This window comes from Ipomoea nil, unplaced genomic scaffold, assembly GCF_001879475.1.
Source record: "Ipomoea nil cultivar Tokyo-kokei standard unplaced genomic scaffold, Asagao_1.1 scaffold1043, whole genome shotgun sequence".
Classification (NCBI taxonomy): domain Eukaryota; kingdom Viridiplantae; phylum Streptophyta; class Magnoliopsida; order Solanales; family Convolvulaceae; genus Ipomoea; species Ipomoea nil.
The window spans coordinates 1556293-1582672 of NW_017617471.1; the positions used below are offsets into that span (position 1 = coordinate 1556293).

At 37.6% G+C, this 26380-nt stretch overlaps 4 protein-coding genes and 1 long non-coding RNA gene across 6 annotated transcripts; 3 read left to right on the top strand and 2 right to left on the bottom strand.

Annotated features, from left to right (window-relative positions):
* Positions 1-1001: 1001 nt before the first annotated feature.
* LOC109181504 (fasciclin-like arabinogalactan protein 17) lies at positions 1002-4305 on the bottom strand. Its single transcript, XM_019331309.1, has 2 exons — positions 2792-4305; positions 1002-1460 (listed from the first exon to the last, which is right to left on the bottom strand). The coding sequence occupies exons 1-2, from the start codon at positions 4116-4118 to the stop codon at positions 1399-1401; spliced, it is 1389 nt and encodes a 462-aa protein (XP_019186854.1). The 5' UTR covers positions 4119-4305; the 3' UTR covers positions 1002-1398.
* Positions 1468-18722, top strand: LOC109181508. Its single transcript, XR_002054209.1, has 2 exons — positions 1468-2625; positions 18605-18722. It is a non-coding gene; the product is annotated as an uncharacterized LOC109181508 (long non-coding RNA).
* Positions 15871-17023, top strand: LOC109181507. Its single transcript, XM_019331312.1, has 2 exons — positions 15871-16317; positions 16533-17023. Exons 1-2 carry the CDS (start codon positions 16191-16193, stop codon positions 16787-16789), a joined length of 384 nt encoding a protein of 127 aa, XP_019186857.1. The 5' UTR covers positions 15871-16190; the 3' UTR covers positions 16790-17023.
* Positions 17312-21019, bottom strand: LOC109181503 (sucrose-phosphatase 1). The gene is made up of 9 exons (XM_019331308.1): positions 20767-21019; positions 19846-19929; positions 19444-19743; positions 19211-19312; positions 18830-19024; positions 18168-18455; positions 17909-18095; positions 17715-17761; positions 17312-17618 (listed from the first exon to the last, which is right to left on the bottom strand). The coding sequence occupies exons 1-9, from the start codon at positions 20869-20871 to the stop codon at positions 17517-17519; spliced, it is 1410 nt and encodes a 469-aa protein (XP_019186853.1). The 5' UTR covers positions 20872-21019; the 3' UTR covers positions 17312-17516.
* Positions 21020-21749: 730 nt separating this feature from the next.
* LOC109181501 (prolycopene isomerase, chloroplastic) lies at positions 21750-26166 on the top strand. 2 transcript variants are annotated; one of them, XM_019331301.1, is made up of 14 exons: positions 21750-22548; positions 22991-23197; positions 23290-23389; positions 23539-23621; positions 23719-23775; positions 23855-24007; positions 24114-24192; positions 24398-24546; positions 24633-24767; positions 24861-24974; positions 25335-25445; positions 25711-25819; positions 25915-25993; positions 26051-26166. In XM_019331301.1, exons 1-13 carry the CDS (start codon positions 22105-22107, stop codon positions 25986-25988), a joined length of 1815 nt encoding a protein of 604 aa, XP_019186846.1. In that variant the 5' UTR covers positions 21750-22104; the 3' UTR covers positions 25989-25993; positions 26051-26166. The 2 variants fall into 2 exon arrangements, with proteins under 2 accessions (XP_019186846.1, XP_019186845.1); XM_019331300.1 differs by having other exon boundaries at positions 25915-26166.
* Positions 26167-26380: the final 214 nt, after the last annotated feature.

A 26380-nucleotide genomic window follows, 5' to 3' on the forward strand; every position in this document is an offset into this window, starting at 1 on the left:
ATATCCTCGTGAAACTCTAATTGACATGAGATCGAAGATATTGTCATATTTGAGTGGAGACTGATTTTGCATGGATTGTCAAATGACTACCGGGAGACTCCATGCCTCAAGGTCGCTCGCTGAATATTTTGTAGAAGTTTTTACAGGTGATGGGAAGATCAGGTGAAGTTCATTTGATGCATGCATTAAGGAACGAAATCAAATTACAGAATGCATATTCGAATATTAATTACAAACTTTCCTATAAATCAAAGTAATTAAGTACACAACTCGTTATAAGATATAGTAGGCCAATTATCTAGCACGTTTATCTCTTTTATAAAAGGAAAAATTGTAAAAAATGTCCATCTATAATATGTCAATTATCAATGTCATCCCTGAATTATGAGTAGTGTAAAAGTTGCCCTTCAATTATCAAAACGGTGCACATATAGCCCCTCCCGTAACGGACATGTGGTTCCTCGTTAGTGTACGACACCGTTAAGTTGGAGTAAATATGTAATTTAGTTGTTTTTTCCCTCCCTCGATTCGAAGTACTAGCGATGGACAGCGGTGGGGAACCACAGGTCCGTTACGGGAGGGGCTATATGTGCACCATTTTGATAATTGAGGAGCAACATTTACACCACTCATAATTCAGGGGTGACATTGATAATTGACATATTATAGAGGGACATTTTTTACAATTTTCCCTTTATAAAATCATCAGTAAATCAGATTGCTCATATGATAGCTAATGAGTCCTTTTCATAACATAAAATTTTGTTGAACTTATCAATGCAATTATCAAAACATTGGGGCGGATTTGTAAAAAACAAAAGTTGGCAGCAAGAATCGGCACCTTGTCTGACGGACGGAATATAATAATGGGAGACAGACCCACCACCTGCGCCACCGTCCACGACGGCCACCACGGGCAGGACCGACCGACCAAACCGTATCTGTATCTATACATATTATATTGCGCACAATTCCATACACAAAAAGACAGAAACAGGTACCCAGCAAGACTCTGAGAAACATGCATTCACAAGCTAAAAGGATGCACAAATAGATGCCAGAAAAAAACAAGGCAAACCAGTAGCCACCACCCATGAAATAACAAGAAAAATTTTGGGTTTCTTTTTTTTTGTTTGGGATATATTTTTGCACACCAAAAAGTAGGCCAAGATGAGGGCTTAAATACAAATCAAAAGAATTGAATAGTAATTACAGTTGTTATTATCACAAAACAGAGAGAGCAAAATGGCCTTTCAGATCTCCTCAGGATTGTACTGCTGCAACAATGGTGTTTAATTTCTTGATCATCTCATAATAGAACAGCTCTATATACTCACCATTTGCAGTATCATCTCGCGCTCCAGATCTCTAAACTTTCAGAGTTTTCGGGGCAGAATTTCAATGGCAGCCAGCAAAACCGAGACTCCCCAACATCGTACAGGCTACTTCCATTAGCTTCCCTGGAAACAGAAAGATATCATCAGCCAACCGAAGAAAAATCTCCACAACAGCTAAGAATTGTAACAATTAGTGTGACTTTACATCAAATTATTAGTATTATGGACCGTTTTAGCAAGCAAAAGGCGAAGGGCTGACAAATCTTTACAGCTGCTTTTGAACAACAGAAGAAAGGAATAGGAATCATAAGTCAATAGACAGGTAAGAAGTTAGGAATCAATAATTGTGGGGTGGCTCACAAGCCCCAGCTGGGCTGTGCTGTGCTGGAAATTTTACGGTTTTTACCAGCCTGATTCTCACAACTCAGTGAATAACACATATGAACCCCACCACCTGACCCTCCCGTGTGCTAGCTTCGTTTTGCTAAAGTCCCCCGGGAAAAATCAAACCTAAAAATGTTTTCTTTAATCAAAATATACACACACCGACAGTTCTTGACCTACCTATTAGTGTAAACTATTTTTTTGAAAGCTCAATGATTTGCACACCTACGCCTGGTCTAACCTTTTCTCTTATTTAATCATAAAACGAAAGCAACATATTAATCAGAGTGACAACGACAATTGGCTAATTTGCACTAGAAGAAACTCGCAAAGCTACACCTAAAACCATGATGTGCCAACCAGACTTATTCGATCCATATACAAAAGTTAGATACATAACTTCTCCATTGAGCAAGATAGTCCATCAGAAAAAGCTAAGAAAATTGCAAGTGCCACCTGCAAGCTTAATCAAATATTCCCTTTGATGCAACACCACCAACAACAAACAACCTCGACGAAACCACTAAGTTTCAAGCCATTTCTATAGTAACACGAGATTAGAAAGCGTTTTTCTGATCTAATCCCTATTAGCAGCCACACTAACCTTAAAAACCACAGCTGACATACATATGTATACACATTAAACTCATTTTGAAATTTAAGGCAATTACATATAAAGACTTCAATTTTCACAAGCAAGTAATCTTGTAATAATTCAAGAAATCAATACAAACAAGATGGCAATCCTTCCCGGGACAACCTCAACCAAGTTGGTAAGGTCTTTGACTTCGTAACCACAAGGCTATAAGTTCAATTCCTAATAAGAGGAACCAATCAGGCAACCTAGGCTTGTTTAACTCGTTGTGATCCTTTGTTGACTAGGATCACAAGACAGACTTTCTGGGTTTGGGCGGGTCAACTATGGACAACATAAGTCCCTTATCGGCTAGGTTCACGAGGCGGGCTTACCTAGTACATACTAGGTTAGTGTCTATGTGTTTTCCTTGTCACTCAAAAGATAGCAATACTTCCATAGCTAATTCACCAAGAAATGGATGAAAAGCGCATACCTCTTCTTTGCTTTGAGACAACCTTAGCAACAGGGGCAGCTATAGGAGCTGCCGGCTTAGTCTCCTCCGGCGGGAACAGAACCCCGTCAATCCCCTGTACAGAAATCCGGCCGTCGGTATATATATCTGGGTCGAACAGATACGCCGACCCTTCTCCATGGCCGAATTTCACGGAGCCGTCGGCCTCCTCCGCCACAACTTTATGGGGCAACCGCAATGTGTCGTATCTGATTTTGCCGAACCTCCTCACCGCATTGTACATACTCTCCTCCGTCTGGTACTCCGGTATGAGATGATAATACATTATCTGCTCCGGCGCCCCGGGCTCGCTCAGCTGATCGGTGGTGAGCTTAGCCATGGCTTCATCGTTGGGCGCTAAAACTGTCAGCACGTAGCCTTCTGAAACTAATCTCCCCATTTCCGTAGCTAAAGACGTTAAATTTACCAGAATGTCGGCCAGTTCGTTGTACCCGCCGTAATGCAGGAGGGTTTGGATGAAATCTTTGACCTGACTCTCGCCGTCGAAGTGGTGGTGGTGGCCGCCGGGTCCCGGAGCCGGCGCCGGCGCTAGAGCTGGCCCGGGGGCCATTGCGTCGTAGATTGGTAGAGCCGGAGGGGCGCCGGCGGGGACGGGATTCGCCGGTTTTTTCAGGCGGTGAGTCCTGGGGTCCACCTCCGGAGCTCCGGTGGGGAGCACGGCGGAGATTGATCTCAAGCTCCGTCGAGTGTTGAAATCCTGCTGCACCGACTTGGGGATCAACACGCGCTCTATGCCGTGAATTACACCGTCCGGCCGGACTACATCGTCCACTCTGAACACCTTCGCCGCGCTCACCTCTCTCTCCCCTTCCCTCTTAGACACGACGAGATTCTCCTCGCCGGCGTCGCGGCACAGAGTGAAGTGATTCTGAGCCCCCGTAGATTCCCCCGGCCAGTGCTTGGACTCGATTCGAGTGGGAATCATGTGGAAGAGAAGCAGATTCTGCAGAGACCGGAGATTCCCCGGCTCAAGCAAGAAGCGTTTGAAGTCGGGGTCCAAATCTCGCTCCAAGGCCTCATTTTTCGGCGCAAAAATGGTGATATTGTGGCGGGAAACAGCTTCCTCGAGAGTCTGCAGCAAAAGCGCCTTCTCCACGAGCTCAGACAGCTCGGTATAATGCGAATCCAGAAGCGCCACCAACACCGAGTTAGAATTGATCTGAGCAGACGACGCCACAGTCTGTTTACTCCATTGATTTTCTTGCAATGCAGCGCCGCTCACGGCAAGAAACAAGAACACGGCGACGGAAAACAGAAGCTTGAAGAGGCCACAGACCCTGGAATCCATGGCCGCTTGCAGACTGAACAAGATTTCCACTTTCCCTCTTTTCTTTCTCTCTCTCTCTCTCTCTCTCTAGAATGTGGGATGGGATGTGAGGAGGCTCTTTGGGTTTTTGGCGTGTATTGTGGGAGTGGAACGTAGGGCTGTGTATAAACGTAAGGTTGGTTGTCTGGTGGAGAATATTAAAGAAGCCCCCATTTTTCTTTCTTTATTTATACTTCCTTTTATGGAGTAATTCTGTAAGCTACTTCCTTATATGGAGTAATTCTGTAAGCGATGATAGGATTATAAGGCAAATTAATTTCGCCTAATAATCTAAACAATGTCCGTATGGTAAGCTCAATTGGTTATTGAGATAAAAGTTAAAAAGAATGATCAGGATCGAATTTCACCAGCTGTAGTTTGAGAGCAGGGCTCCTTGTCAGATTGGAGTGTGGAGGTTACCATAGCTCTACAATCCTGCCACATTTGACAGATTTGTTATGACATTTATCCAAAAAAATGAATCCTCTAACTAAAGTAGTAAACATCAAAATTAATTGTTTGAATCCTGCTATATCACTTGACAGATTTGTTATGACGTCGAAGTGTGGGGCCCTTAGGATTAGGGATTCAGCCTTTTGAGATAAGATTTGTTAGGACGTTTATCCAAAAAGATGAATCCTCTAACAAAAGTAGTAAACATCAAAATTACTTGTTACGAATCATTATAGCACCAATCAAATTATTTGGTGTTTTTTTATCTCTGAATTATAAGTATTTAAGGTCTAAATATTTTTACTTTACCTAATATCCAACACCAAATTAAATTAAATTCAATGACGCGAAATATAGTTGGTAGAACTCTTGTAAGGTACGAAGTACACAAAAATAACAAAATAAAAAAAAAAATAAAAATGAGTCTGTTTGGAGTTTGACTGAGAGTGACAAAGTCAATTTTCAGACAGGCTGTACGTGGGACAACACAGCGGCGAGTGACGATCTGAAGACCAGAAGGTGGAGGGAAGCCGCGCCCGTCTTCGGCTCCAGACGGCTGTCGGTAGCCGGACTACGAAGCCGAGAAGACGGCTTACTGCTTACAGAAAAAACGTGGGAAGCCGGGATGTGGCTGTCGGTGTGGGACTAAGAAGCCGAGCCACGCCGGCAAGCCACAAGTGTTTTCCAAGCAGAACGAAAAGTCCACTCTCGTTGTCGGGTAGCGTGAGGCGCGTGAATGGCAGTGCTTTTGGGGTTACCGTACCAACAGGTTTCATTGAAGGGACAGCTTGCCACATGAAAAATTGTCTTTAAAATCTTTTGTAAGGTGAATGGACCGATTTACCCCTTCCCCTACCGTCGGTGGAGGGTGAAATGGACCATCTGATTTAAGGGCATTTATTATTATCTGCAAATCTTTATTTAGTGGCCCACTATTGTACTATGTTCTTTCCAAGTACTTCTACTCTTTGTCCTCATGTAGGGACATGACCCTAAAATATCTTTATTTCCATAGTGAATAATTCTCCAAGATTACAATAAACACCCTGCTTACATTGCACATGATTCATACCCAAAACTACACCAACCCTTTACTTTATTTAAATAAGATGATCCGCAAATTATTAGTTCACACAGTGCTACGTAGACTATAATAAAAATATATATATTTTTAATATATTAAAATTATATTATTTATGTATTGAAGTACATTATATAAAGTAATGTACTTTTCTTGAATGCAATATATATTTTTATTATACTAAAAATATATTATTTGTGTACTGAATATACATTATTTGATTATATGATTCACACAATAATAATTGGAGGTGATCAAGATGGGCCAAAACATACGAGTTAATCACTAACCACCTTATAATTAAACAAGTTATAATCGAAAGGTTTTTTGTCTATGAAGAAGCGAGCTTTGCGAGTTGTGAGTTGACCGACGACCTAATGCTTTTGTTTTGTTTCCTCATTTTAGAAAAAGAGAAATAATGAGAAGAAAAATTAACAATAATAAATAGCATAAAATATTTGTTTTTATAAATGGTTTAATAGAAAATAGTAATTTTATTTTTAATTGTTTTATTCTTAGTTATTTTAAAATTAGACCATAGATCGATCCACGAGACCTACCACTCAATATGAGGCGAGTTAAGACCATGAAAACTCGCCCTTGGCCCTTGCAAGCTTGGTGAAATTTTCAGTTTGTTGTGAGGTGATCCAACCTGCATTAATACCTCTATATTATATTTTTCCTTATTCTAACACAAATACAATGTTGTCTTGTTGAATTGAGTTGATTTTCTATTACATATTTAATTTTCGATTGCATTAATATTTTTAGATTTGATCGTCGAATAATAATTTGGATATATTTTATTTTTAAACTTTGATGATAGTTCAAAATTTAACCTTTCGATCTATATCTATTATGCCTCACTCTCAAATAATTTGAAAGTTATAAAAATAAGTTACTCATTACTCTTTAGTCATTAAAAAAAACATTTAAGCAAAATTTTGTATCAGTTTATAATAAATGTTAAAACCTTTCATATTCATTGCTTAATCATGAATTAATAAAATATTAAGTATAAATTAATTAAATAAAATCACAATGTTGGTGCTTGTGGAATTACGCCCCTTTATCTATTCTATCTCTACCGCTACCCAAAAGGCATCTTGTTCTCATTAGCATAAAAGGAAGAAATAAGATTGCATAGAGTACAATATATATATATATATATATATATATATATATATATATATATATATATATATATATATATATATATATATATATATATATATATCAGGGGATATTCTATATAATGGCCGGAAAAGAGATGATGAATGAGGATAGAGAATTGCTATAAGATATATGCTTGATTTGTAATCTCTAAATAGGCATTAGTTTAGGGTATCTAATAACTATTAGTTCTATGTGTTTCCGTATGACAATTTCACACGACTATTTTTACTTTTCATGTTTAAGGTGTTTTGTATTTTTTTTTTTATACAATGTTTCTAGGGGTATTAAAGTGAGTTGAGTAATGTTGCAAAAAACGTTAGGCGCCCCCTAGGCGCCGCCGATTTTTTTTTTTTTTTTTTTTAATTAAAAAAAATTTTTTAATTAAAAATTTTCAAAATTTAGTACTAAAACATAAGGTTTTCATAGTTATTTCATAGAAACTATTTACAAAAGTGGTTGTAAAATTGTTCAAAAGATTGTTTAAACCATCTAAATATATAAAAAACTAAAATTAAGAGCTAAAGAAGCATTTTTTTGAGAAATTAGTGGACCAAACCGCCTTCGGAAAAAATACGCGATTTGAAAAAAAAAATTGTGCGAATCGGACAACCGAGTCAAAAGTTATGCCTTTCGAAACTTTTCCGACATTAAAAAAATAAAAATAAATAAAAAATCGCCGACCGGCCGGCCGCGGAGATGGCCGATTTTGGCCTTCTTCGCGGCGGCGCAATGGCGCCTAGGCGCGATTTTTGCAACATTGGAGTTGAGCCTCGTGGACGGGTTCTAACTTATTCATGGTGGAGCGGGTTAGAGTTGAAATTTTTTATGGTCAATTGCATTTTTTTTTTCTTTTTTGGTGAGGTCAAGAGGACTTATTTGAAGGGATTTTGTGTGTATTTATGTTAAATGACCTAATTACACTTTCTTAAAAAGTTGTGACCCTTATCCCTATATATATTTTTAAAAAGTTTGAGTGACCCTTATCCCTAATTTTATACATTAATATTCTATTGATATTTACCTTGTTAGAATATGAAATCTCTTTTTTACCGTGAAATTATCAAAAACTTGGAAATTTGCCCTGTTTGGTAAATGGTCGTTAGCTAATAGCTGTTAGCGGATTGTGTTAATTAGAAAGTATAACTAGTTGATAACATTAGCTGATTGTAGAAAAATGATTTGGTAAATTAGCTGTTAGCTGATAGTTGTCTGGTATAATTTATTTTCTGAAAAAGCTAATTGAAAAAGTTGCTTGGAGTAGCTTTTTGAATTTTAACATTTTGGAGTTACAAAAAGCTAATTAACAAAACACTTGTATATATTAATATTTTAATTAAATCAAACAATTAATAGTGACTTTCAAAAAAAAAAAAAAAACAATTAATAGTGGTTAAATAAGCCAAAACTGACCTATAGGACAATTTTTTTTACCAAACAGGGCCTTTGTAAAATATCAACCATCACCCATTCACTCCAAAGTGGTTGATTGGTCAATAACATCAACCACTAACCAGGTGGTAAAAAAAGTTGGACAATTAAACAAACCAACACAACTGGTGGTTGTTGGTAATTTTCAGTCTAACACAACAAGTATTTTCACACAAACTTAAATTTACAAGTTTCTGCAAAAAACTTGTCTTCTTATATACATTATATTTGTCTTCGATAGGTTGAGAACTAATTATAATGACAGAAGTGAGGCAACATCAACAGGTACCAAGATTATGCCTAAGATGACAAGGAAGAAACCAAAGAATATTAAATTCATGAGCTTAGCTATGCAACGTACATGTTGCACTTCAGCATCTCCCAAAGTAAGATGGTGACATGCAGGTACATATTGTGTCATTTCTTGCCCAACCATTGAAGGAATCTTACAACCTAGCGAGCCACTTAGTCATTATAATTTATTCATTTACTATTCTATCAAGTCGGGATGTTGAAGTCTTAAGGACGAGAGAATTTCACCTTTTGTACAAAGAAGGAATATTACATCCAGCTTAGATATACTCTTGCCATTCTTGACTACGATAGCATCAACACCTCCATTTCCATGGCTAATAAGATAAATTTCATCAAGAGTTAATTACACCAGAAGTCCATTGTCTTTGGTTTAGTCCCAAATTATCGTTTTTGCCATTTAACATCCCAGACTATTATTTTTTGGACACTTTTAGTCCTTTTCATGACTTTTTCTATTTTTAGTAAGGGCATTTTTGTCTCTTCATGTTTTTCTTTTATTATTTTTCATATTTCAACCGTTTAATTGGTTTAAAACTTTAGGTAACCTCTGAGTTTTAGTAACCATATATTTCAATCGGATTTTAGTAAAGTTCTAAACCAATTAAACTGGTTGAAATCAGAAAAATAACAAAAGAAAAATATGAAAAGACAAAATACTAAAAATAAAAAAAGTTATGAAAATGACTAAAAGTGTCCAAAAAACAATAGTTTGGGATGTTAAATGGCAAAAACGATAGTCGTGACTAAATTTAAAATTACCACCAAAGATAAGGGACCTCTGATTGAATTAACCTTTTCTATCAACCGATTTTAATGGCATTTGCATGAAGACAACCTTAGAAGAACCATGCATGTATGTACAAGGAGACAATAGACCATCATTTTGCATATCACCTGATTCGTTGCCAATTACTTATTTTGTTCTGAAAATGATCAATCCTAAAAGTCATATAAAAAGTCAGAAGTTTGCTATATTATCAAATCACAGTCATAAATTTGATAACAAATCCTAATATGTTAGTGTTATATCAGTCCTGATATGATGATATTAATTATTGAATTATATCATATCAAATCCTAATATGTTAGAGGTAGAATCGTAAAATTTATAATAGATTCTAACGTGTTAGTTTTGTATTATGTTAAGCACTTTCATTATTGCATGCCAGCCTTCTTTCAAATTTTCAACCCAAGTTTAAATACATTTCAATCCACAAACATAAAATTCCCATAACTAAAAAAAAAAGTATGATAAAAGGAATATGCTAAGATAGGAATTTTTCTTGAACTGGGAATTATTACATTTCTGTATAGTCACAATTGAGATATATCAGTCCTTTGAGAGGGACTTCTCCAGAATCCGGCGCCGGAAAACTTGTTCCACATTTCCCTTTCCAACTCGACCGCATCTTCGTCCGCCTCCACGGCGGCGTCCACATCGAGGTGGCGGTGCATGCGCATCACCGAATCATCCCAGAAGCTGTGCCGCGTCGACGCCGGAAACACCCCATTCTTCGCCCGCCTGCGCCGCCGCCTCCTCAGAGCTTTCCGGCACAGCTCCGACGGGACCTTGTAAAAGGCCTGCACCAGCATCTCCACCAGGACGCAGGGGATGCAGCACCACACCGCCGCGCACTCCGCCGTGGTCCCTCCGATCACCTCCGCCACCCGCACCCTTCTCCGGCGCCGCCCACACGAATAGTCCTGCTCCGCCAGCAACGGCGGCCCCCGCTGCTTTTCCATCGGTCTTGTATTGAGAAGGCGCTAAAAATGAGCGTCGATGATGGCGATCGTGGAAATTAATCTGATCTCGATTGTTTAATACAGAGGATACATTTTTTTTCTTTTTTTTTTTTTTGGGTTTAATCTAAGATAAATTTGGAACGACAAGATAGATGTTCGATCGGACAACGAAAGCAGGATCGAATTGAAAGCAAATATTTTGTTTATGATAAATGGGAAATGGAAGATATTGGGACGGCGGCCGGCGACGGGGAGGAGGAAATGGTCATCCTCCTGGCCGTGGAAGGGAAGCACGACAAATATTTTGAGTGACAAAGCTAAGCTTATAGTGGACAAAACTCCAAAAAAGTAGGAGACCTTCAATATATATCATCCATTTTTATTTTTATTTTTAAATTAAAATAATTGACTCGAGAGGGTAGTGTAGAATTAACATTCAATTTTAAAATATTATGGAGTATGATTTTTTTAATTAATTTTAAAAGCAACCAATCAAATAAAACGCTAAGCTGAACGACAGAAATAAAGTAATAAGGTGTGGATTTTGATTGATCATGGTAGATCACAAAAAATACTTAAGTAACCTTTTTTTTTGAAAGGTGGCCAATAAGGCATATATTAGAAGTACTCAGAAATAGAGTCTGGAGGGACATCGTCCGAATACATAATCGTAGAAGAATTAAATGCAGAAGCCGCTAAAGTATGAGCTAAATAGTTCTCTGATCTAGGAATAAAATTAACTGAACAATAATCGAAAGAACTAATGCATGCTCTACAAGCATCAATGGCATAGCCAACGTAAGTCCGAATTGTGATAGTCTGGTCTGTCAAATACTGTTGTAGGGTCAAACAATCTGTGAGTATGTGTACCGATCGTTCCCCACGATTCCATAACCAGGATAAGGCTTCCTTACATGCTATTGTCTCAGCCATAAGCAGTGAGAGACAATCCGACAATGGTGCGTTGAATGCCGATACATATCCCCCTTCCTCGCTGATCAAGATCGCGCCTACCGTAGCCTTCCCTGTAGCCGGTATAAATCCGGCATCTACAAAGCATCTCCGTCTCGGTTCGGTAGGCTCCATCTGCGTACCCTCCTCGGCAGCGCCCATGGCAGTCACGGTATTGACCGTGATATGCTGTTGTTGCTGCCGTGCCACGGCAGTGGCGGTAGCATGGCCTTGTGCGGCTGCTCGGCAGTCCGTTTGTGGGCGGTTGTGGTGGACTTTTTGCCATGCAAGTGCGGTGGCTTCGGCCGTAGCTAGCACTTTTCGTGGTCGCGGTAGACATGCATCCCATACCGCTCCGTTTCTAGCTCTCCAAATATGATATAAAATAGCAGCTGCGTGAACAATTTGGTTAGTGTCTAAAATATTTAATAGATCACTAAACCAAGTATGAAAAATATTTGTTGCTATCATGGGGATTGGAAGGTGAGATTGAGCCCAAATGGAACTTGCATAACCACATGTTACTAAAGCATGCATTGTGTCCTCATCCATTATTCCACACATAGCACATGTTGGTTGTATTTCCACCCTCCTTATAATCAAATTTGTTGTAGTTGGGAGAATACCACTGAGAGCCTTCCACAAGAATGTTTTCCATTTGGGGGGTACTTTTAATTTCCATAGGCGCAACCAATCATGAGTGCCTGTATTATCATTGAGATTCCCCACAATTGTTAAGAGTGGCTACAATACTTAAGTAACCTAAGATGTGTTATATGTTGTGATTACGATTTTTTTCTACTTATATGTATGCGTTTCGATCACTTCGATGACATGATAATTACTCATTAATGTTCACTATTTATGATTGTTGGGGTGTGGATCCTGATGGGCTAGGGGGCCCAAAAACAAGGGATATGATCATATGAATAAGAAAAACATGCTTTGGGATAATGGGTCAAGAGGCTAAAGCGCAAAACTTAAAGGAACAAGTAGTCCGATAAGAAGGTGGGCCTGATTCAAGGACTCGGCTGGAAGAAGACTGAGTCTAGACAGTCGGCCCGAACAAGGGTCGGTGCGTTTGAGGATCGATCGAAGTGTTGGGATCGTTGGGCAAATTATGTCCTGGACCCGTGTCCACATTGAATTGTGGACACGGGCCCAAAACGACGTCGTTTTTTTAAAAAAACGCGTCATTTAGTTAAAAAAAAAAAAAAATTCGCGCGCGTTTTGCCGTTAACGGCGTTATTTTTTTTTTTTTGATTATGAATGTACAGTTATGCCGTTATGAATGTACAGTTATGCCGTTATGAATATACAGTTATACAATTATGAAATTATGAACACAGAGCTCTAACATTATGAACTTACAATTATGAACATATATAGTGATAAAATTATGACCATGGAGCTTTAAAATTGTGAATATAGAGCTTCGAAGATTATGAATGTACAGTTATGAAGTTATGAATGTACAGTTATAGAGTTATGAATCTACAGTTATGGAGTTATGAATCTACAGTTATGAGATTATGAATCTACAGTATGGAAATTATGAATGTACAGTTATTGATCGAATTATGAACAAAGAGTTCTAACATTATGAACTTACAATTATGAACATATAGTGATAAAATTATGAACATAGAGCTCTAAAATTGTGAACATAGAGCTTCGAAAATTATGAATGTACAATTATGGAGTTATGAATGTACAGTTATGGAGTTATGAATGTACAGTTATAGAGTTATGAACGTACAGTTATGGAGTTATGAATGTATAGTTATTAACATATAGTAATAAAATTATGAACATATACTATTACAATGAAGCGGTCTGAATTTTTTTTTTTTTTTAAAAAATAAATAAATAAAATGAGATAACAGTGCCTAACGGCACTGTTACCCGTGTCCAGCAAGCATGCTGGACACGGGTCCAACGCATAACGATTGGGATCGTTGCCCACTAATTGGCAATTTATATCCTACATCACGGCGCGCGTTGCACTATGCGCTCAGATGCAAAACGATGTCGTTTTAATTTATTTTTTTTTTTTTTTTAAATTTCCCGCCCCAGTGAATGACAGTAGTTTTTTCTTTAAAAAAAACTCGCTGTTCAAGAATGTACATAATGTTATACTAGAATACACATAATTGTATACATGAATGTACATAATTATATAACAAAATACACATACTCTTTTTAAAAGATAATACACATAATCTAACATAATACATAATAAACATAAACTATTAACATAATACACACAAATTTTCTGATTCGGATGTACATAATTGTATAAAAAGAATGTACATAATTGTATAAAAAATGTACATAACTGTATGAACCAATACACATAACTGTATGAACAAATACACATAACTGTGTGAACAAATACACATAATCCCAGCAACTTCCTACCGCGCCTCCCAAAACGACGTCGTTTTAGGAGGCGCGCGGCGCACGGCGCACAGTGCTATGTGCGCCGTGGTGTAGGGTATAACGATTGCCCACTAATTACCCGCCATCAATGACAGTCAACCCTAACGTTCGCGAAGTCCAATAACGACAAGACCAACAGTTATGACCTTAAATGGCGCCTTTAATACACATTTACTCGCCTAATTCAAGATTTTGTAAAATTAAACTTATAAATAGGTCTCCCCCATACTCCGGAGGACATCTTCGAGAGAAGTCGGAAAAATACAAAGCATTTTAAGAGCTCTATTCCTACTTCAAATCCGCCTTTAAAAAAAAAAAAAAAAATCTTTGCACCTTTAGTTTTCTGGTGAATCCACCAATCTACTTATTGTTTTGGACCTCCGTGAGTTTCTAAAAATCCTAAAACCAACATTGATATTAAGGTTGTTTGGCATATAATTGTTATTAACTCGATTACGTTGCCAAGACTTTATAACATGCAAGGTCTCTTTTGCTTGGTCTCAGACTCCTGTCACGTGGCGTACTAAAAGTGTGTTTGGTTGGCACATGAGAATCGGAATCGAAATGGGTATCAAATACTTGGTAATGGTAATGTGTTTTGGTGAAAGTATTTTGCATGTTTGGTAGTAGGGTAGAATGAGAATGATTAGGCTAATGATGAATAATGGGATGAAAGTATGAAACCCTTATAAAATAAGGGAATGTGTTTTTCCATTATTGGGGTATTCCAAACCCATAGTAGTATTTTAAAAATCAATCAACCAAACAATAACAATTACTTTCATATCCACACACGAGTGCTAAACCTGCCAACCAAACACATTCTAAATACTTCCCATGCTTGATTTTGGGTCATGATAGAAGCCTGAAGTTCTTATTTTTGAACTCTAAACAAAAAAATAATAATATTGAACTCTATATTCATAATTACAGAACTCTATATTCATAATTTTTGAACTCTATATTTACAATTATGAACAGTTCTGGAACCGTGTCCACTTTGCCAGTTAACCGATTATGTGAAACACTTAACAGATTATGTACTTGTAGTAACAATATTGTAATTGATTGCACGAAAAAAATGACACCACTAAAAGAACAAAGGCATCGTCTATGTACATTATGAAAAAACGTTATTTTAAACCGAAATCCAGGATATAATGATTATATCATGACCAATTTAATCAACTTTTTCCCGTTTTAAATCAATAATTTACACTTACCTATACCAATCCACGATTTCTTATCTTTTGACCCTAACATCTATCCTAGCTTTAAACGTTACTTCGGTTAAAAAAAAAAAAAAAAAAAAAAAAAAGAAGCTTTAAACGTTACTTCCACATAATTTCCTCAACTTTGACTTATCACTCCACTACCCTCATCAACAACCAAATTACAACGTTAAATCATGCACCCATCTTTAATGAATTAAGAATGACCTGGGCAACTAACCTCAACCACTAACCCATCTTTAATGAATTAAGAAAGACCAGGATCGAGTCTCACCCGCGATAGTGTGGGAGCAACCTCTCAAAGTGAGTGTGCTCCTTGTGCGCAGTAAGCAAATGTCTAGCCTCTGTGATTCATATTCAGTTGAGTTACCATGATTTACATCCTCCCAGATGTTCTGTCGGACCGGGGTGTGGAGGAGGCTTAGGGTTGGGGTTCAACCTTTTGAAAAAATGAATTAAGAAAGACCTTATGATCAATTAACATAACTATTGTAACCATACGCCTATATATATTAATTCTTTGTGTTTCAGTAAGTTGAGAAAATATGTATAGACAAATAAGCGGACTTCATTATTGACTCCTTGCACGTCTTTTCTTGTAAATTAAATAATTAAGAATGACCTGTCAATTCTTAACTAAGTTATTCCTGTCGTTACAGAAACGAATAACTAACACCCAAACACATGTCTCATACCCAAACTTGTACGCTTCACCAAACAATGCAACAAACTCCAGCTCTCCATTTTTGACAGGTTTAAAATATCCACAATTCTTCCTCTCCCCCTTTTGCCCTTCACAGTCATTACTAGATGCAGTAATCGGAGGACATTAATGACATTTCGCAAGAAAAGAAACGAGAGGAGCGTAGACATGTATTGACTTTATATATATATATATATATATATATATGTATAAATGCATGCATAAGCAAATAGCAGATTCTGATATGCCAGATGCATTCTTAGTAATGGCATTTGGCAAATTCTAAAGAGAAAACGCAAAAAAATAAAGGGTTTCTTGAATCTTCTGTCGGGTCATCAGACAAAGTATATATTCGATCTTCCGTTTGTTTCACGAGATTCCTCGGTTTCTTCGAATGCATCTTCTCTCTTTGTTCTTCACCTTCTTCTTCTTCCGCATTTCCGGTCTCTGACTTCATCTTTAACGTTTCTTTTAAACCACCCATCCTTTGATCTTTCTGAAAAGAAGCATAAAAAACAAAGAACAAAAAAATGGATAATTCTTTGAGCGCAGGTTGCATGGCGGTTTTTGCAGTGTCGGGAAGCGTCGTTCTTCTTGCCCTCAAAGTCCACAAACACCTCATGTCTGATTTCATGAGGAAGATCGAATTCGAATTCGGTAATTTCATTTTTTTCTGTTTTATATATGTTTATGTTCGATCTCTTTTCTGCCATGATTTTCAGTTGAGACGAAACATATTATATTCTTTAATTTGGTATTAGAACTAAGACTATGGTTTCCGTGTTGCTTGAAACTGATCAATGTATATAATATAGATACACATAAATATGCAGTCGAACTATCAGTTTATATTTAAGATGAATTTGTTGTAGGGTTGGTAAAAGGGCAGGGAAAGAAGAAGGTGAGGTTTGCAAATGGAGTGGAGAAGCCGCCATCGGAAAGCAATTCTGCCGCCGGGGATCACCACCACTACCACCATCACCACAAGAAGTACGTGGTGGTGTCGCCGGTGGTCGGCCGCCGCCGGACACGAGGGGTTGACGATGAGAGGTTCGAGTCAATGCCTGAAAATTGGCAAGCTCTTTACAAAGGGATTATACAATCCAGGGGACTCAATGGGTACATGTGACTTTTCACTCTCATCCAATGGTGGCTGTAGGTGCTTGACTAGTCTTTCTAGTCTAATTTAATTACATATATGACCCTAGTTAAAGGGTCAATTTTGGTATTTATGTACATCTACTAGTCACCTACTTTTTAGGATATGGTATAGTTGCGGGTGATCGCGTTACACTCCCCTTGTTGTATATTATTATATGTACAAAACACAATCTTTTTAAGTTCTTAATTTTGTGTATATAAATTTTTTGTAAAAAAAAAAAAAAAAAACTATTGCTAAGCTAGTATTTTTTTTTTTTTTTTTGGTGACGAAAAAAATTCGCAGTCATTACTCAAAGGTGTACTAAAACTACCGGTGGCTTGTGGTCCACTGGTATCGGATTGCTCCCCTATGTGGGAGGTCTAGGTTTCGAGCCTCAGTGTAGGCATAGATTGTATGGGTATCCCCCTTCCTTTGTAATAAAAAAAAAGGTGTACTAAAACTTACACGTAAACTAACTCAGGTTGTCCATAGTTGCATAAATGTGCAATCTAATTATTAGTTTAGACTTTTATTAGATGAAGCACATGCTTCAATTTGGTATCAGAGCCAACCCCAGGATGGAGAATTTTGATTGTATTTCTATATACTAAATTTATTTATCTAGGAAAAAAAGAAGAAGAAGAGTTTGATGTGATAGTGTCTTATTTTGAGGGAGGAAATACAAGAAAAGTGAAATTTGAGATGAGATTACAGTCTAGAAGAAGCAGGTTGAAGTGTCCTCCTTTGCTGCTGCAGCTCCATCCAGCCATGTCTGATGCACATACATCCATTTGAGACCTTGAGAAACACTCACATCCTGAGAGTGAGACACAAAATGAATCAAAATAATGCAAATTCTCGAAATCAAATAAGATGTTAGGATCTGTCTGGTGCTACGGTTTAAAGACGCTACCTTTGAACTTAGTAGAACAGTGGTCAAGCGACATTGTTGTTCTTCACCTACAAGAATCATCGTTGCATCAGAAACCGAAGGTGGGTGGAAAAAAAGAACGATTCTTGCGAGGCTATATCTGTTTGTAGTCTCATATTGATATAGGAAAACGGAAAGCAAAATACCATCTTGTATGTTAGGCAAAGAACACGTACCGGAGAGCTCCCACCTCTTGAACCTCACTAACCACGAGCCCGAACCAACCTGCACAGGTATAACTTGATCCACCCAAATGCGAAACTGTTTCCCTTGTTTGTCTCCATAACATGTTCGTAATGAACTTATACAGTCCTGAAGAGATTTCTCAACACCCGATGGGTGGATAAAAGCGCCAGATGGACACTGCAAGACTTAACAATCAGAAGATAAGAAGCATGAACAAAATACAAATAGGTTAAAGGTTAAAGAACGTACACAAAAATCTTTCATCTTTGCCAGGTTAGCCTCCGAGTTCTCAATTTCTCCGCGCCTCCATTTCTCGAAAAACAAAAATAATTTCACGACTTCATAAGCAGGATCAACGCTCTCCTTAGAATCTAGCAAGTCTGTGACATCTCTCGGAGACGTACTAGGACCAAGGTTGAAATGGCCAATGGCTTGTATGATGCCCGCTGCACACCTCTCTGTTGCATGAATTATTTTCGGATTGCCTTTGGCATTTGCAGCATGCCATTTTAACAATTCCTCCTGAGCATTAGCAACCTGCCAATGAAAAACCATGAACTTTTAATCAAATCACAGTTTAAAGGGGAGCAACCCTAGCCAAGTTGGTCAGACTATTGACTTGGTAACCATAAGGTTACAAGTTTGACAACCTATTGGCCTTCTTGGTTTGAGTCAGTCAGCTATAGGCAACCTAGGCTGGTTTACCTCATTGTGGTCTTTTGCCGGCTAGGGTCACAAGGCGAGGTTTACCCAGTGCACACCCTCGGATAGTGGCTACGGGTTTCCCTCATCACTCAAAATAAAATTACAGTTTAAAGAAAAAAATACAGTTTAAAGAATAGTCACAATTGTGCGGAGTCTAAATAAAGACAAAACCACATAGTGCTATGAAGAGAAGGAGAAACACCCACCATCACACCATGAACATCTGGAATGCTAAACAATTCAGCATCATTTCCAGAATCACCACAGGCAAGGGTGTTTACGGGCAATTTATCCTCACTTTTCAATTTCTTGAGCAAATATGCAAGAGCCTGACCTTTGCCGGCACCTTGTGGCAAAATATCCAAGTCCATCCCTCCACTATAAATTATTTTGACATCCAACTGATGATCATAAAGCAGTGCTATACATTAGAACCATAAATAAGAGTAGCTTCTGATTATGACATAGACATAGAAAGGTTTGCATTTGATGCAGCAAGAATGAAACGAAACATACTAATCACATCAGTATATGATCACAATGCTGTTAAACTCAACAAAAAGTACCGAAGCAAAAGCTTATCATACCCCACGTTCAGCTAAACGAGTAGAAAGAGCTTTTGTTACTTCTTCAGCCTTGTCCTTCTGGACATAAAAGCTAACCTTGTGTGGACGTTGCTCTGTTTCTGACTGCAGCGAAACAAAAAGACCAGTTCCATAAAATGAATAAAACGCCAAGGAATCCATGTTTTAGGTTAAGTTAAATATCTCATTTTCCAAATCACTTTTGAGTATAATCAAATGTCAACATATTACTGTACCTGGAGTTTCAATTCAGAGAATTTGCTAGTCTCCTCAGTTACTATGTTTCGGTTCCATTTATGGTTCAAAAATTCTTCCCAACCATTGTCTGGCTCCATTGCGTTACCATATGTTATTTCAGTACCCACAGACATAATGGTAATGTCTGGGGTTAGCATCGGCTTTTCTTTCCTCAACTCTTTGTAAAGTGTAGGTGATCTCCCAGTTGAGAACACCAGCAAAGAGTTATTGCGGTAATTGGCTTCCCACAAGGCATTAAACCTGAGCAGAGAAAGGTTCTCGGGATCATGATGATCAACCTGCAAAGCATAATCACAATTATGTTACGAAGCACCATGCCGAGAATAGGAAACATGTAAAACAAAACAAAACAAAAACAAAGAAAAGAATAAAGCACCCACCATTGTGTGATCAAGATCTGAAACTATCATGAGACGAGCAGCACTGGTTAGGCGATCCATGGTTTCTCTAATGTTATTTTCACTCTGCAAAAAAGGTAAAAAAGCCAATTGCTTAAGATATTACAGCCAATGATCTGTTTATCTGAATTTTGTACCAGCAAGTACAACTAATCAACTGTGACTGGGCAGAACGGAGCAATTAAGTTTAGATTCATCTTGAGAATAGGAACCAAAATGGATCTGCAATATAACTTAGAGTAATAGCACAAAACCATCAGCTACGGAGCAACAAGGAGTACATGAAATGTTAAGATTAGTCTAAACAACAAACGCGAACTAATGTTTCCCTTAGACAAACTCACCACCTTATATTGGGAGAAGGAGAAGCAAGCGCAAACCTTGGCAAAAGCTAACAGTTCATGAAACTCCTAAAGTTAATAATTTATGAAATAATATCAGTACGATTCCTTGGCTTTTCATCTCAAGTCCTAAATGTGTTTCTTGATCCTGTGGTTTTTTGTTAACATATGTTATAAGAAATCCAAAATTTATAGCTACTTTACCAAAGTTATAAAAGTAGTCAGGGAACTTGTCAGGTTACTTCAGCAACTTATCCAGAAATTTAGCATTTCAATGCCATCTCCCAAGGAACAAGAGCAACCCACAAAAAGGGTGACTCAAATTCACAAAAACCTAAACACCCAAACACTCAATTCAACTAGAATCAAACTACGAACATCAAATCTAGATCCGATCGGTCGAGTTCAAATACTGCACATCTCTGTATGCACTAGACACAGACTTCAAAAAAAAAAATCCCAACTTTAACGATCACTTAGAGAATTTCCAAAAGAATCCCCAAATGCTTCTTGAACACATAAACCAAACACGGGAATCGATTGTAAAGAGCGAGCGTTTAACCTGGAAAGAGAGTGAAATGGAGTGACGATGAGGTGCGTGAGCAGAGCAGCGAAAGAAGAAAGGTGGCGGAGGATTGCCCAATTTAGGTAGCGTAAGAGATTGCATAGACAAATCGGAGAGAGAAAGAGATAGTCGCTATGTGGATCCAAATTCTTTGGCGCTTCTTTTGTATGGTGCGAGCCGCTCACTACCCATCACCCTGCCGGAATCGGTTAAAACTCATAGAGTTGGTTCTTTCGTATCGAATATCCTTTTAGGAGTATCAATTCAAATTAAACCCGGAAAAAGAAACTGTCAATTGGCGAAAGTGTATCATATAATTATTAATGTGCAATCCAACTATTAATTTAGACCTTTCAATTGAGATGAAGTCCTGCTTCAATATTAAAAGTGTAAAACATGACTATTGTATGTGAAAATCTTTGTATTTAAATTTGCTGGTTATTACATAAGAGCATGATCATACTTGAACACTCTAAATTTTAATTTAGAAAAAGAAATTGTCAAATGAGAGAAAATAATTATTTTTAGAAAAATCATGCATTTAAACGTGTTGGTTATTACACGAGAATGGTTCATAAATATTTCATTCCGAGTAAAAAGAACTAATTGATCTTCTTGATTTGAACTGACAGATTTTACATAATACAAACTTGTACCTACTTTTACTATTAATGTTCAAACATTAATCATTTTTCTTAAATACTATCAACTGAACCAGTGAATCCGTACAGGTAATAACCTACTTATCAATTGTCATAAATGGTACTCAAATATCCAACTAATGTAAGAAATTAGTTGGGCACGGGCCAAATTAGTTGTTAAAGGCATAATTATACCAGAAATTGGGCTACTACTTTTGTAGTGCGGGCCGGGCCGGGCGAACCTAAAGACTAAAGAGTTAGGCCCGGCCTAACTGCCCAACTGGAAAGGCAATAAAATAACGAAATTTGTATAATTTTTGTTTTCGACAAAAAAAGGAATTTGTCTCATCTTTCACAGTTAACAAGGAATAATCGCCCAAGAATCATCATGCTAATCCACTTCACCCCCTTCCCATTTCTGGCTTCCGACCACTACGAGAAGCCACCACCCATCCCACTGCACCGCCCTCAACTCAGCAGTACAGATGTTATGAGAATTCAAGAATCCATTTTCCAGTACTGTTTTGGGCGCCTGCAAAGCAAAACCTTTGAAAAGATTAAGGAAAAATTATCCCTTTCCTAATAGCTTGCAGTTCAGAAGGCGTAGCTCTCTGGGTGCCTGCAAAGCGAAATCTTGGAAACGATTAAGGAAAAAATTTATCCCTTTCTGAATAGATTGCAATTCAAGCTCGGAATGGGTACTTTGAGCTTTGGGTTTAGCAGTGCTCGTCTTTTTACTCACTCCAAGGTTGCAGCTTTGGGTGGTTATAATTATAATTATAAACCTCGATATCAGAAAGCTAAAAAATTTTACTTGGACGCATTGACAACTGAGCACTGTGCCAAGCAAAGAAAAAGAGGTATTTTTTCTCAGTTGAAATCAGTGGCTAGTGCAGATAGAGTAGTGGAGAGTGATGGGGATATTGGTGTAGAAGTAGAAGAGGGTGAGAACTATGATGCCATTGTTATAGGATCAGGAATTGGTGGTTTGGTGGCGGCGACGCAATTGGCGGTGAAAGGAGCCAAGGTTTTGGTATTGGAGAAGTATGTGATTCCAGGTGGGAGCTCTGGGTATTACCAGAGAGATGGTTACACATTTGATGTTGGATCATCTGTGATGTTTGGATTCAGTGATAAGGTTAGTTGATTCCAATCATCTCTTTTTCCTTTTGTGATTGTTTAGAAATCCTAATAAATGGTTACTTTTGGTTCTTGTTCTTGTTAGTCTCAACAATGGTGTTTGCTAGTTCTCATTGGTTTAAATGGAAACTTAACCATTACTTCAAAGTTTCAATGTGAATGTGGATTATATAATCTATAATCTCAAAAATCTGTTTAAGCCTACCATCTAGAAAAGATAACACACAAAGCAGATAGGAGAAGAAATAGTCTATTCTGTTACTCTTAATGCTACAGGGAGGATGGATTTATTATTCTCAGTTTAACTGTTATCTCTTTTATAAACTACTATCAATAAAGCAATGGATGCTAGTAGTAGTTGATGATAGAAATGCAAGCCTTGATCTTGTTTGTCATGCTTTGTTGATTATACAGTTATGTTTCATATCTTATCTTTGTAGGGAAATCTAAATTTGATTACTCAAGCATTGGCAGCCGTAGGATGTAAGATGGAGGTGCTACCTGATCCAACTACTGTTCATTTCCACCTACCCGATGATCTTTCAGTCCGAGTACACAGAGAATATAGTGACTTCGTTGCAGAACTCGTGAATAAATTTCCACATGAAAAGGAAGGAATTCTCAAGTTCTATGGTGAATGCTGGAAGGTTTGTTTTAATTAAGGTGATTTGCAGCGATCTCTCGAGTATTAAATTTATTCAGTTTTGACTGACATTGATATGTTTAATGTGTTGGGCAGATCTTCAATGCCTTGAATTCCTTGGAATTGAAATCGTTGGAGGAACCACTTTACCTTTTTGGACAGTTTCTTAAAAAGCCCCTCGAGTGCTTGACTCTTGGTAATTATTTACGAACTGATTTTTATGATCATAATCCCTTTATTTCCTTTCTTGTGGAATTTCTTAAATATCCTAAATCACAACCCTTCTTCTTCTTTTTTTTTTTTTTTTTTTTTTTTTTTGGTCATGTTCCTTTTTGCTCATTGCAGCTTATTATTTGCCCCAGAATGCTGGTGCCATTGCTAGGATGTTCATAAAAGACGCCCAGTTGCTGTCTTTTATAGATGCAGAGGTTAGTTGCTTTGCTAACTAATTATTTATTCGAGCTTTGAATTTCAGACTTGCACACTAACTGATTTCTCGAAAAATTTATTCTTCTTGTTCTTCAGTGCTTCATTGTCAGCACCGTGAATGCTTTACAAACACCAATGATCAATGCAAGCATGGTAACTAATTTTCTGTTAACTTTCCACCTACCTGTGTATTTATACTTTTCCCGTTTTCTCATAGAGTTTTCTGGTGTAGGTGCTATGTGACCGACATTTTGGTGGAATCAACTATCCCGTTGGTGGAGTAGGAGGAATTGCTAAGTCCTTAGCGCAGGGCTTGGTTAATCGGGGTAGTAAAATGCTATACAGGGCAAATGTAACCAATATTATCGTTGAGAGTGGCAAAGCTGTAAGATTGACTACACTTTTGGTCCTAAATAGCTACTTTCAGACTCCTATTATTGTTATTAGACGCAAAATAAATATGCTCTTCTTCGTTCCAATTTTACGTGTAGGTGGGAGTGAAGCTGTCGGATGGGAGGAAGTTTTATGCTAAAACCATAATATCAAATGCTACCAGATGGGATACTTTTGGTTAGTTCTCCTCGAAGCTTTGAGAATTCTATACTGTTAAATTGGAAAGAAAATTGAATGATTCTTATTCTCCTAATTCTAATCAAACAAATCAATTATAATCAATCAAAGAAAAAAAGGGTTCGGAACAAATTACACTTAATTAGTCCTATTCTTGACATGCACCATATCGAAGCATTTAATTTTATATCCTTGTTAATTATAGGGAAGCTTTTGAAGGCTGAGAATCTGCCAAAGGAAGAAGAAAATTTCCAGAAGGCATATGTTAAAGCACCTTCTTTTCTTTCTATTCACATGGGGGTTAAGGCCGAGGTTCTACCACCAGACACAGATTGCCACCATTTTATCCTTGAGGTACTACGACAATTCAGCTTGAGATTAGAATATTTAATTCTCTCTCGTTTGTTTGGTTCATTTTCTATGTTCTGTGGATTCTACAGGATGATTGGGCGAATTTAGAAATGCCTTATGGAAGTATATTTTTGAGTATTCCAACTGTTCTTGATTCATCGTTGGCACCAGAAGGACGTCATATTCTTCATATATTTACAACTTCAAGCATAGAGGACTGGGAGGTACTTTTACGTGATATAATTGAATCCGATACCGCAATCAAGTTTTGTTTGTATTTTCTTTCGAATAACCGTAAGGAGTTCTTTATTCATTAGGGACTCTCTCTAAAAGACTACAATGCAAAGAAGGAGCTTGTGGCTGACAGAATAATAAGCAGACTTGAAAAGACACTATTTCCAGGTCTCAAATCTTCGATTGTTTTTAAGGAGGTATGATTCATGATTTTATGCTTTGAAACAGTTTCTGAATTCTATGAGATAATTACACCCAAAATCATGACTTGGGTGGCTTGTCTTCCATTTACATGATATAGAAGAAGAGAAATCAAAAATAAATTCCAAATCCATTTCATACTTTGTTTCAGCACTTCATACATTTTATGACATTAACTTTCTTAAGAAAGGAAAAAAGAAAAATGCCAAACCTATTAATTTCTTGTTCCCGTTTTTACCCAAAAGCAGAAGGAAGTCAGACCTATTCAAACTTTCTTTTATGGTTTCTGTCACTCCTGTCAAATAGGTTCAGAGTGCAAACGTTTGTCAATCTAATGTGCCCTGTATGTATCACAGGTGGGGTCACCTAAGACACACAGACGATACCTTGCTCGCGACAGTGGAACATATGGACCAATGCCACGCGGGACTCCAAAGGGTTTATTGGGGATGCCGTTTAACACAACTGTAAGTTACTCATTTAGTGTTTAGGCACAAAGTTGACCAAACAAGCTCTGATACCATGTTATAAACTAAGATTGGGCCATAGTCACTCAACTGGGCTATAATGTGCATGGGTCAAACCACACTAAAAGATTGAATCCAACCAATCAGCTAGTCTAACCCATGACCTTATAAACCCATATGTTCTCTCTTATTTTTATTAATATGGGAGTCTTAACAGTCTCCTTGTGCACTGAATGAACTGGTTTGTCTGTTTCTGAGCTTCCAGGCTATAAATGGACTGTATTGTGTCGGGGATAGTTGCTTTCCTGGTCAAGGTGTCATAGCGGTGGCCTTTTCCGGAGTAATGTGTGCTCATCGTGTTGCTGCTGATTTAGGTAAACACACTAGATAAATCTTCCAATTTCCTCGAGTAACTACTTTCATTTGACTGCAAATCTTTTTTTTTTTTTTTTTTTTTTTATTGCCCTAGGAATTGAGAGAAAATCCCCTGTGCTGGACAGTGCTCTTCTTCGGCTACTTGGTTGGCTAAGAACATTAGCATGATACATTTGTATGAGTAAAAGAAACACTAAGCACGTGTATTTAGTACAGAAGGCTGTCAGTCCCTTTTCTCGTGAAAGTGGCAATGAGATCCTTGAGATATGGAGCTTTAGGAAAACTACTGATGTCATCAATTGAACTTTTGCAATTTTTGTCTGCAAGTCGCGGATACTTTTAGTTTTTTATAAAATACCAAAAAAACTCCTCATTATCTGTAACCTATATATAATAATACAAATCAGTTTTTGTCATCCCAATGGTGTTTGAGCCCTGTAGCTCCTTGTCATGCAATGTGCTTATAGAAAACAAACAAATATGAATCGGTATACAAGGATGAATCATGAATGCAAGCGTTGCTTATCGGGTGAGTTTCACTGCTTTCGATGTTTAATCAA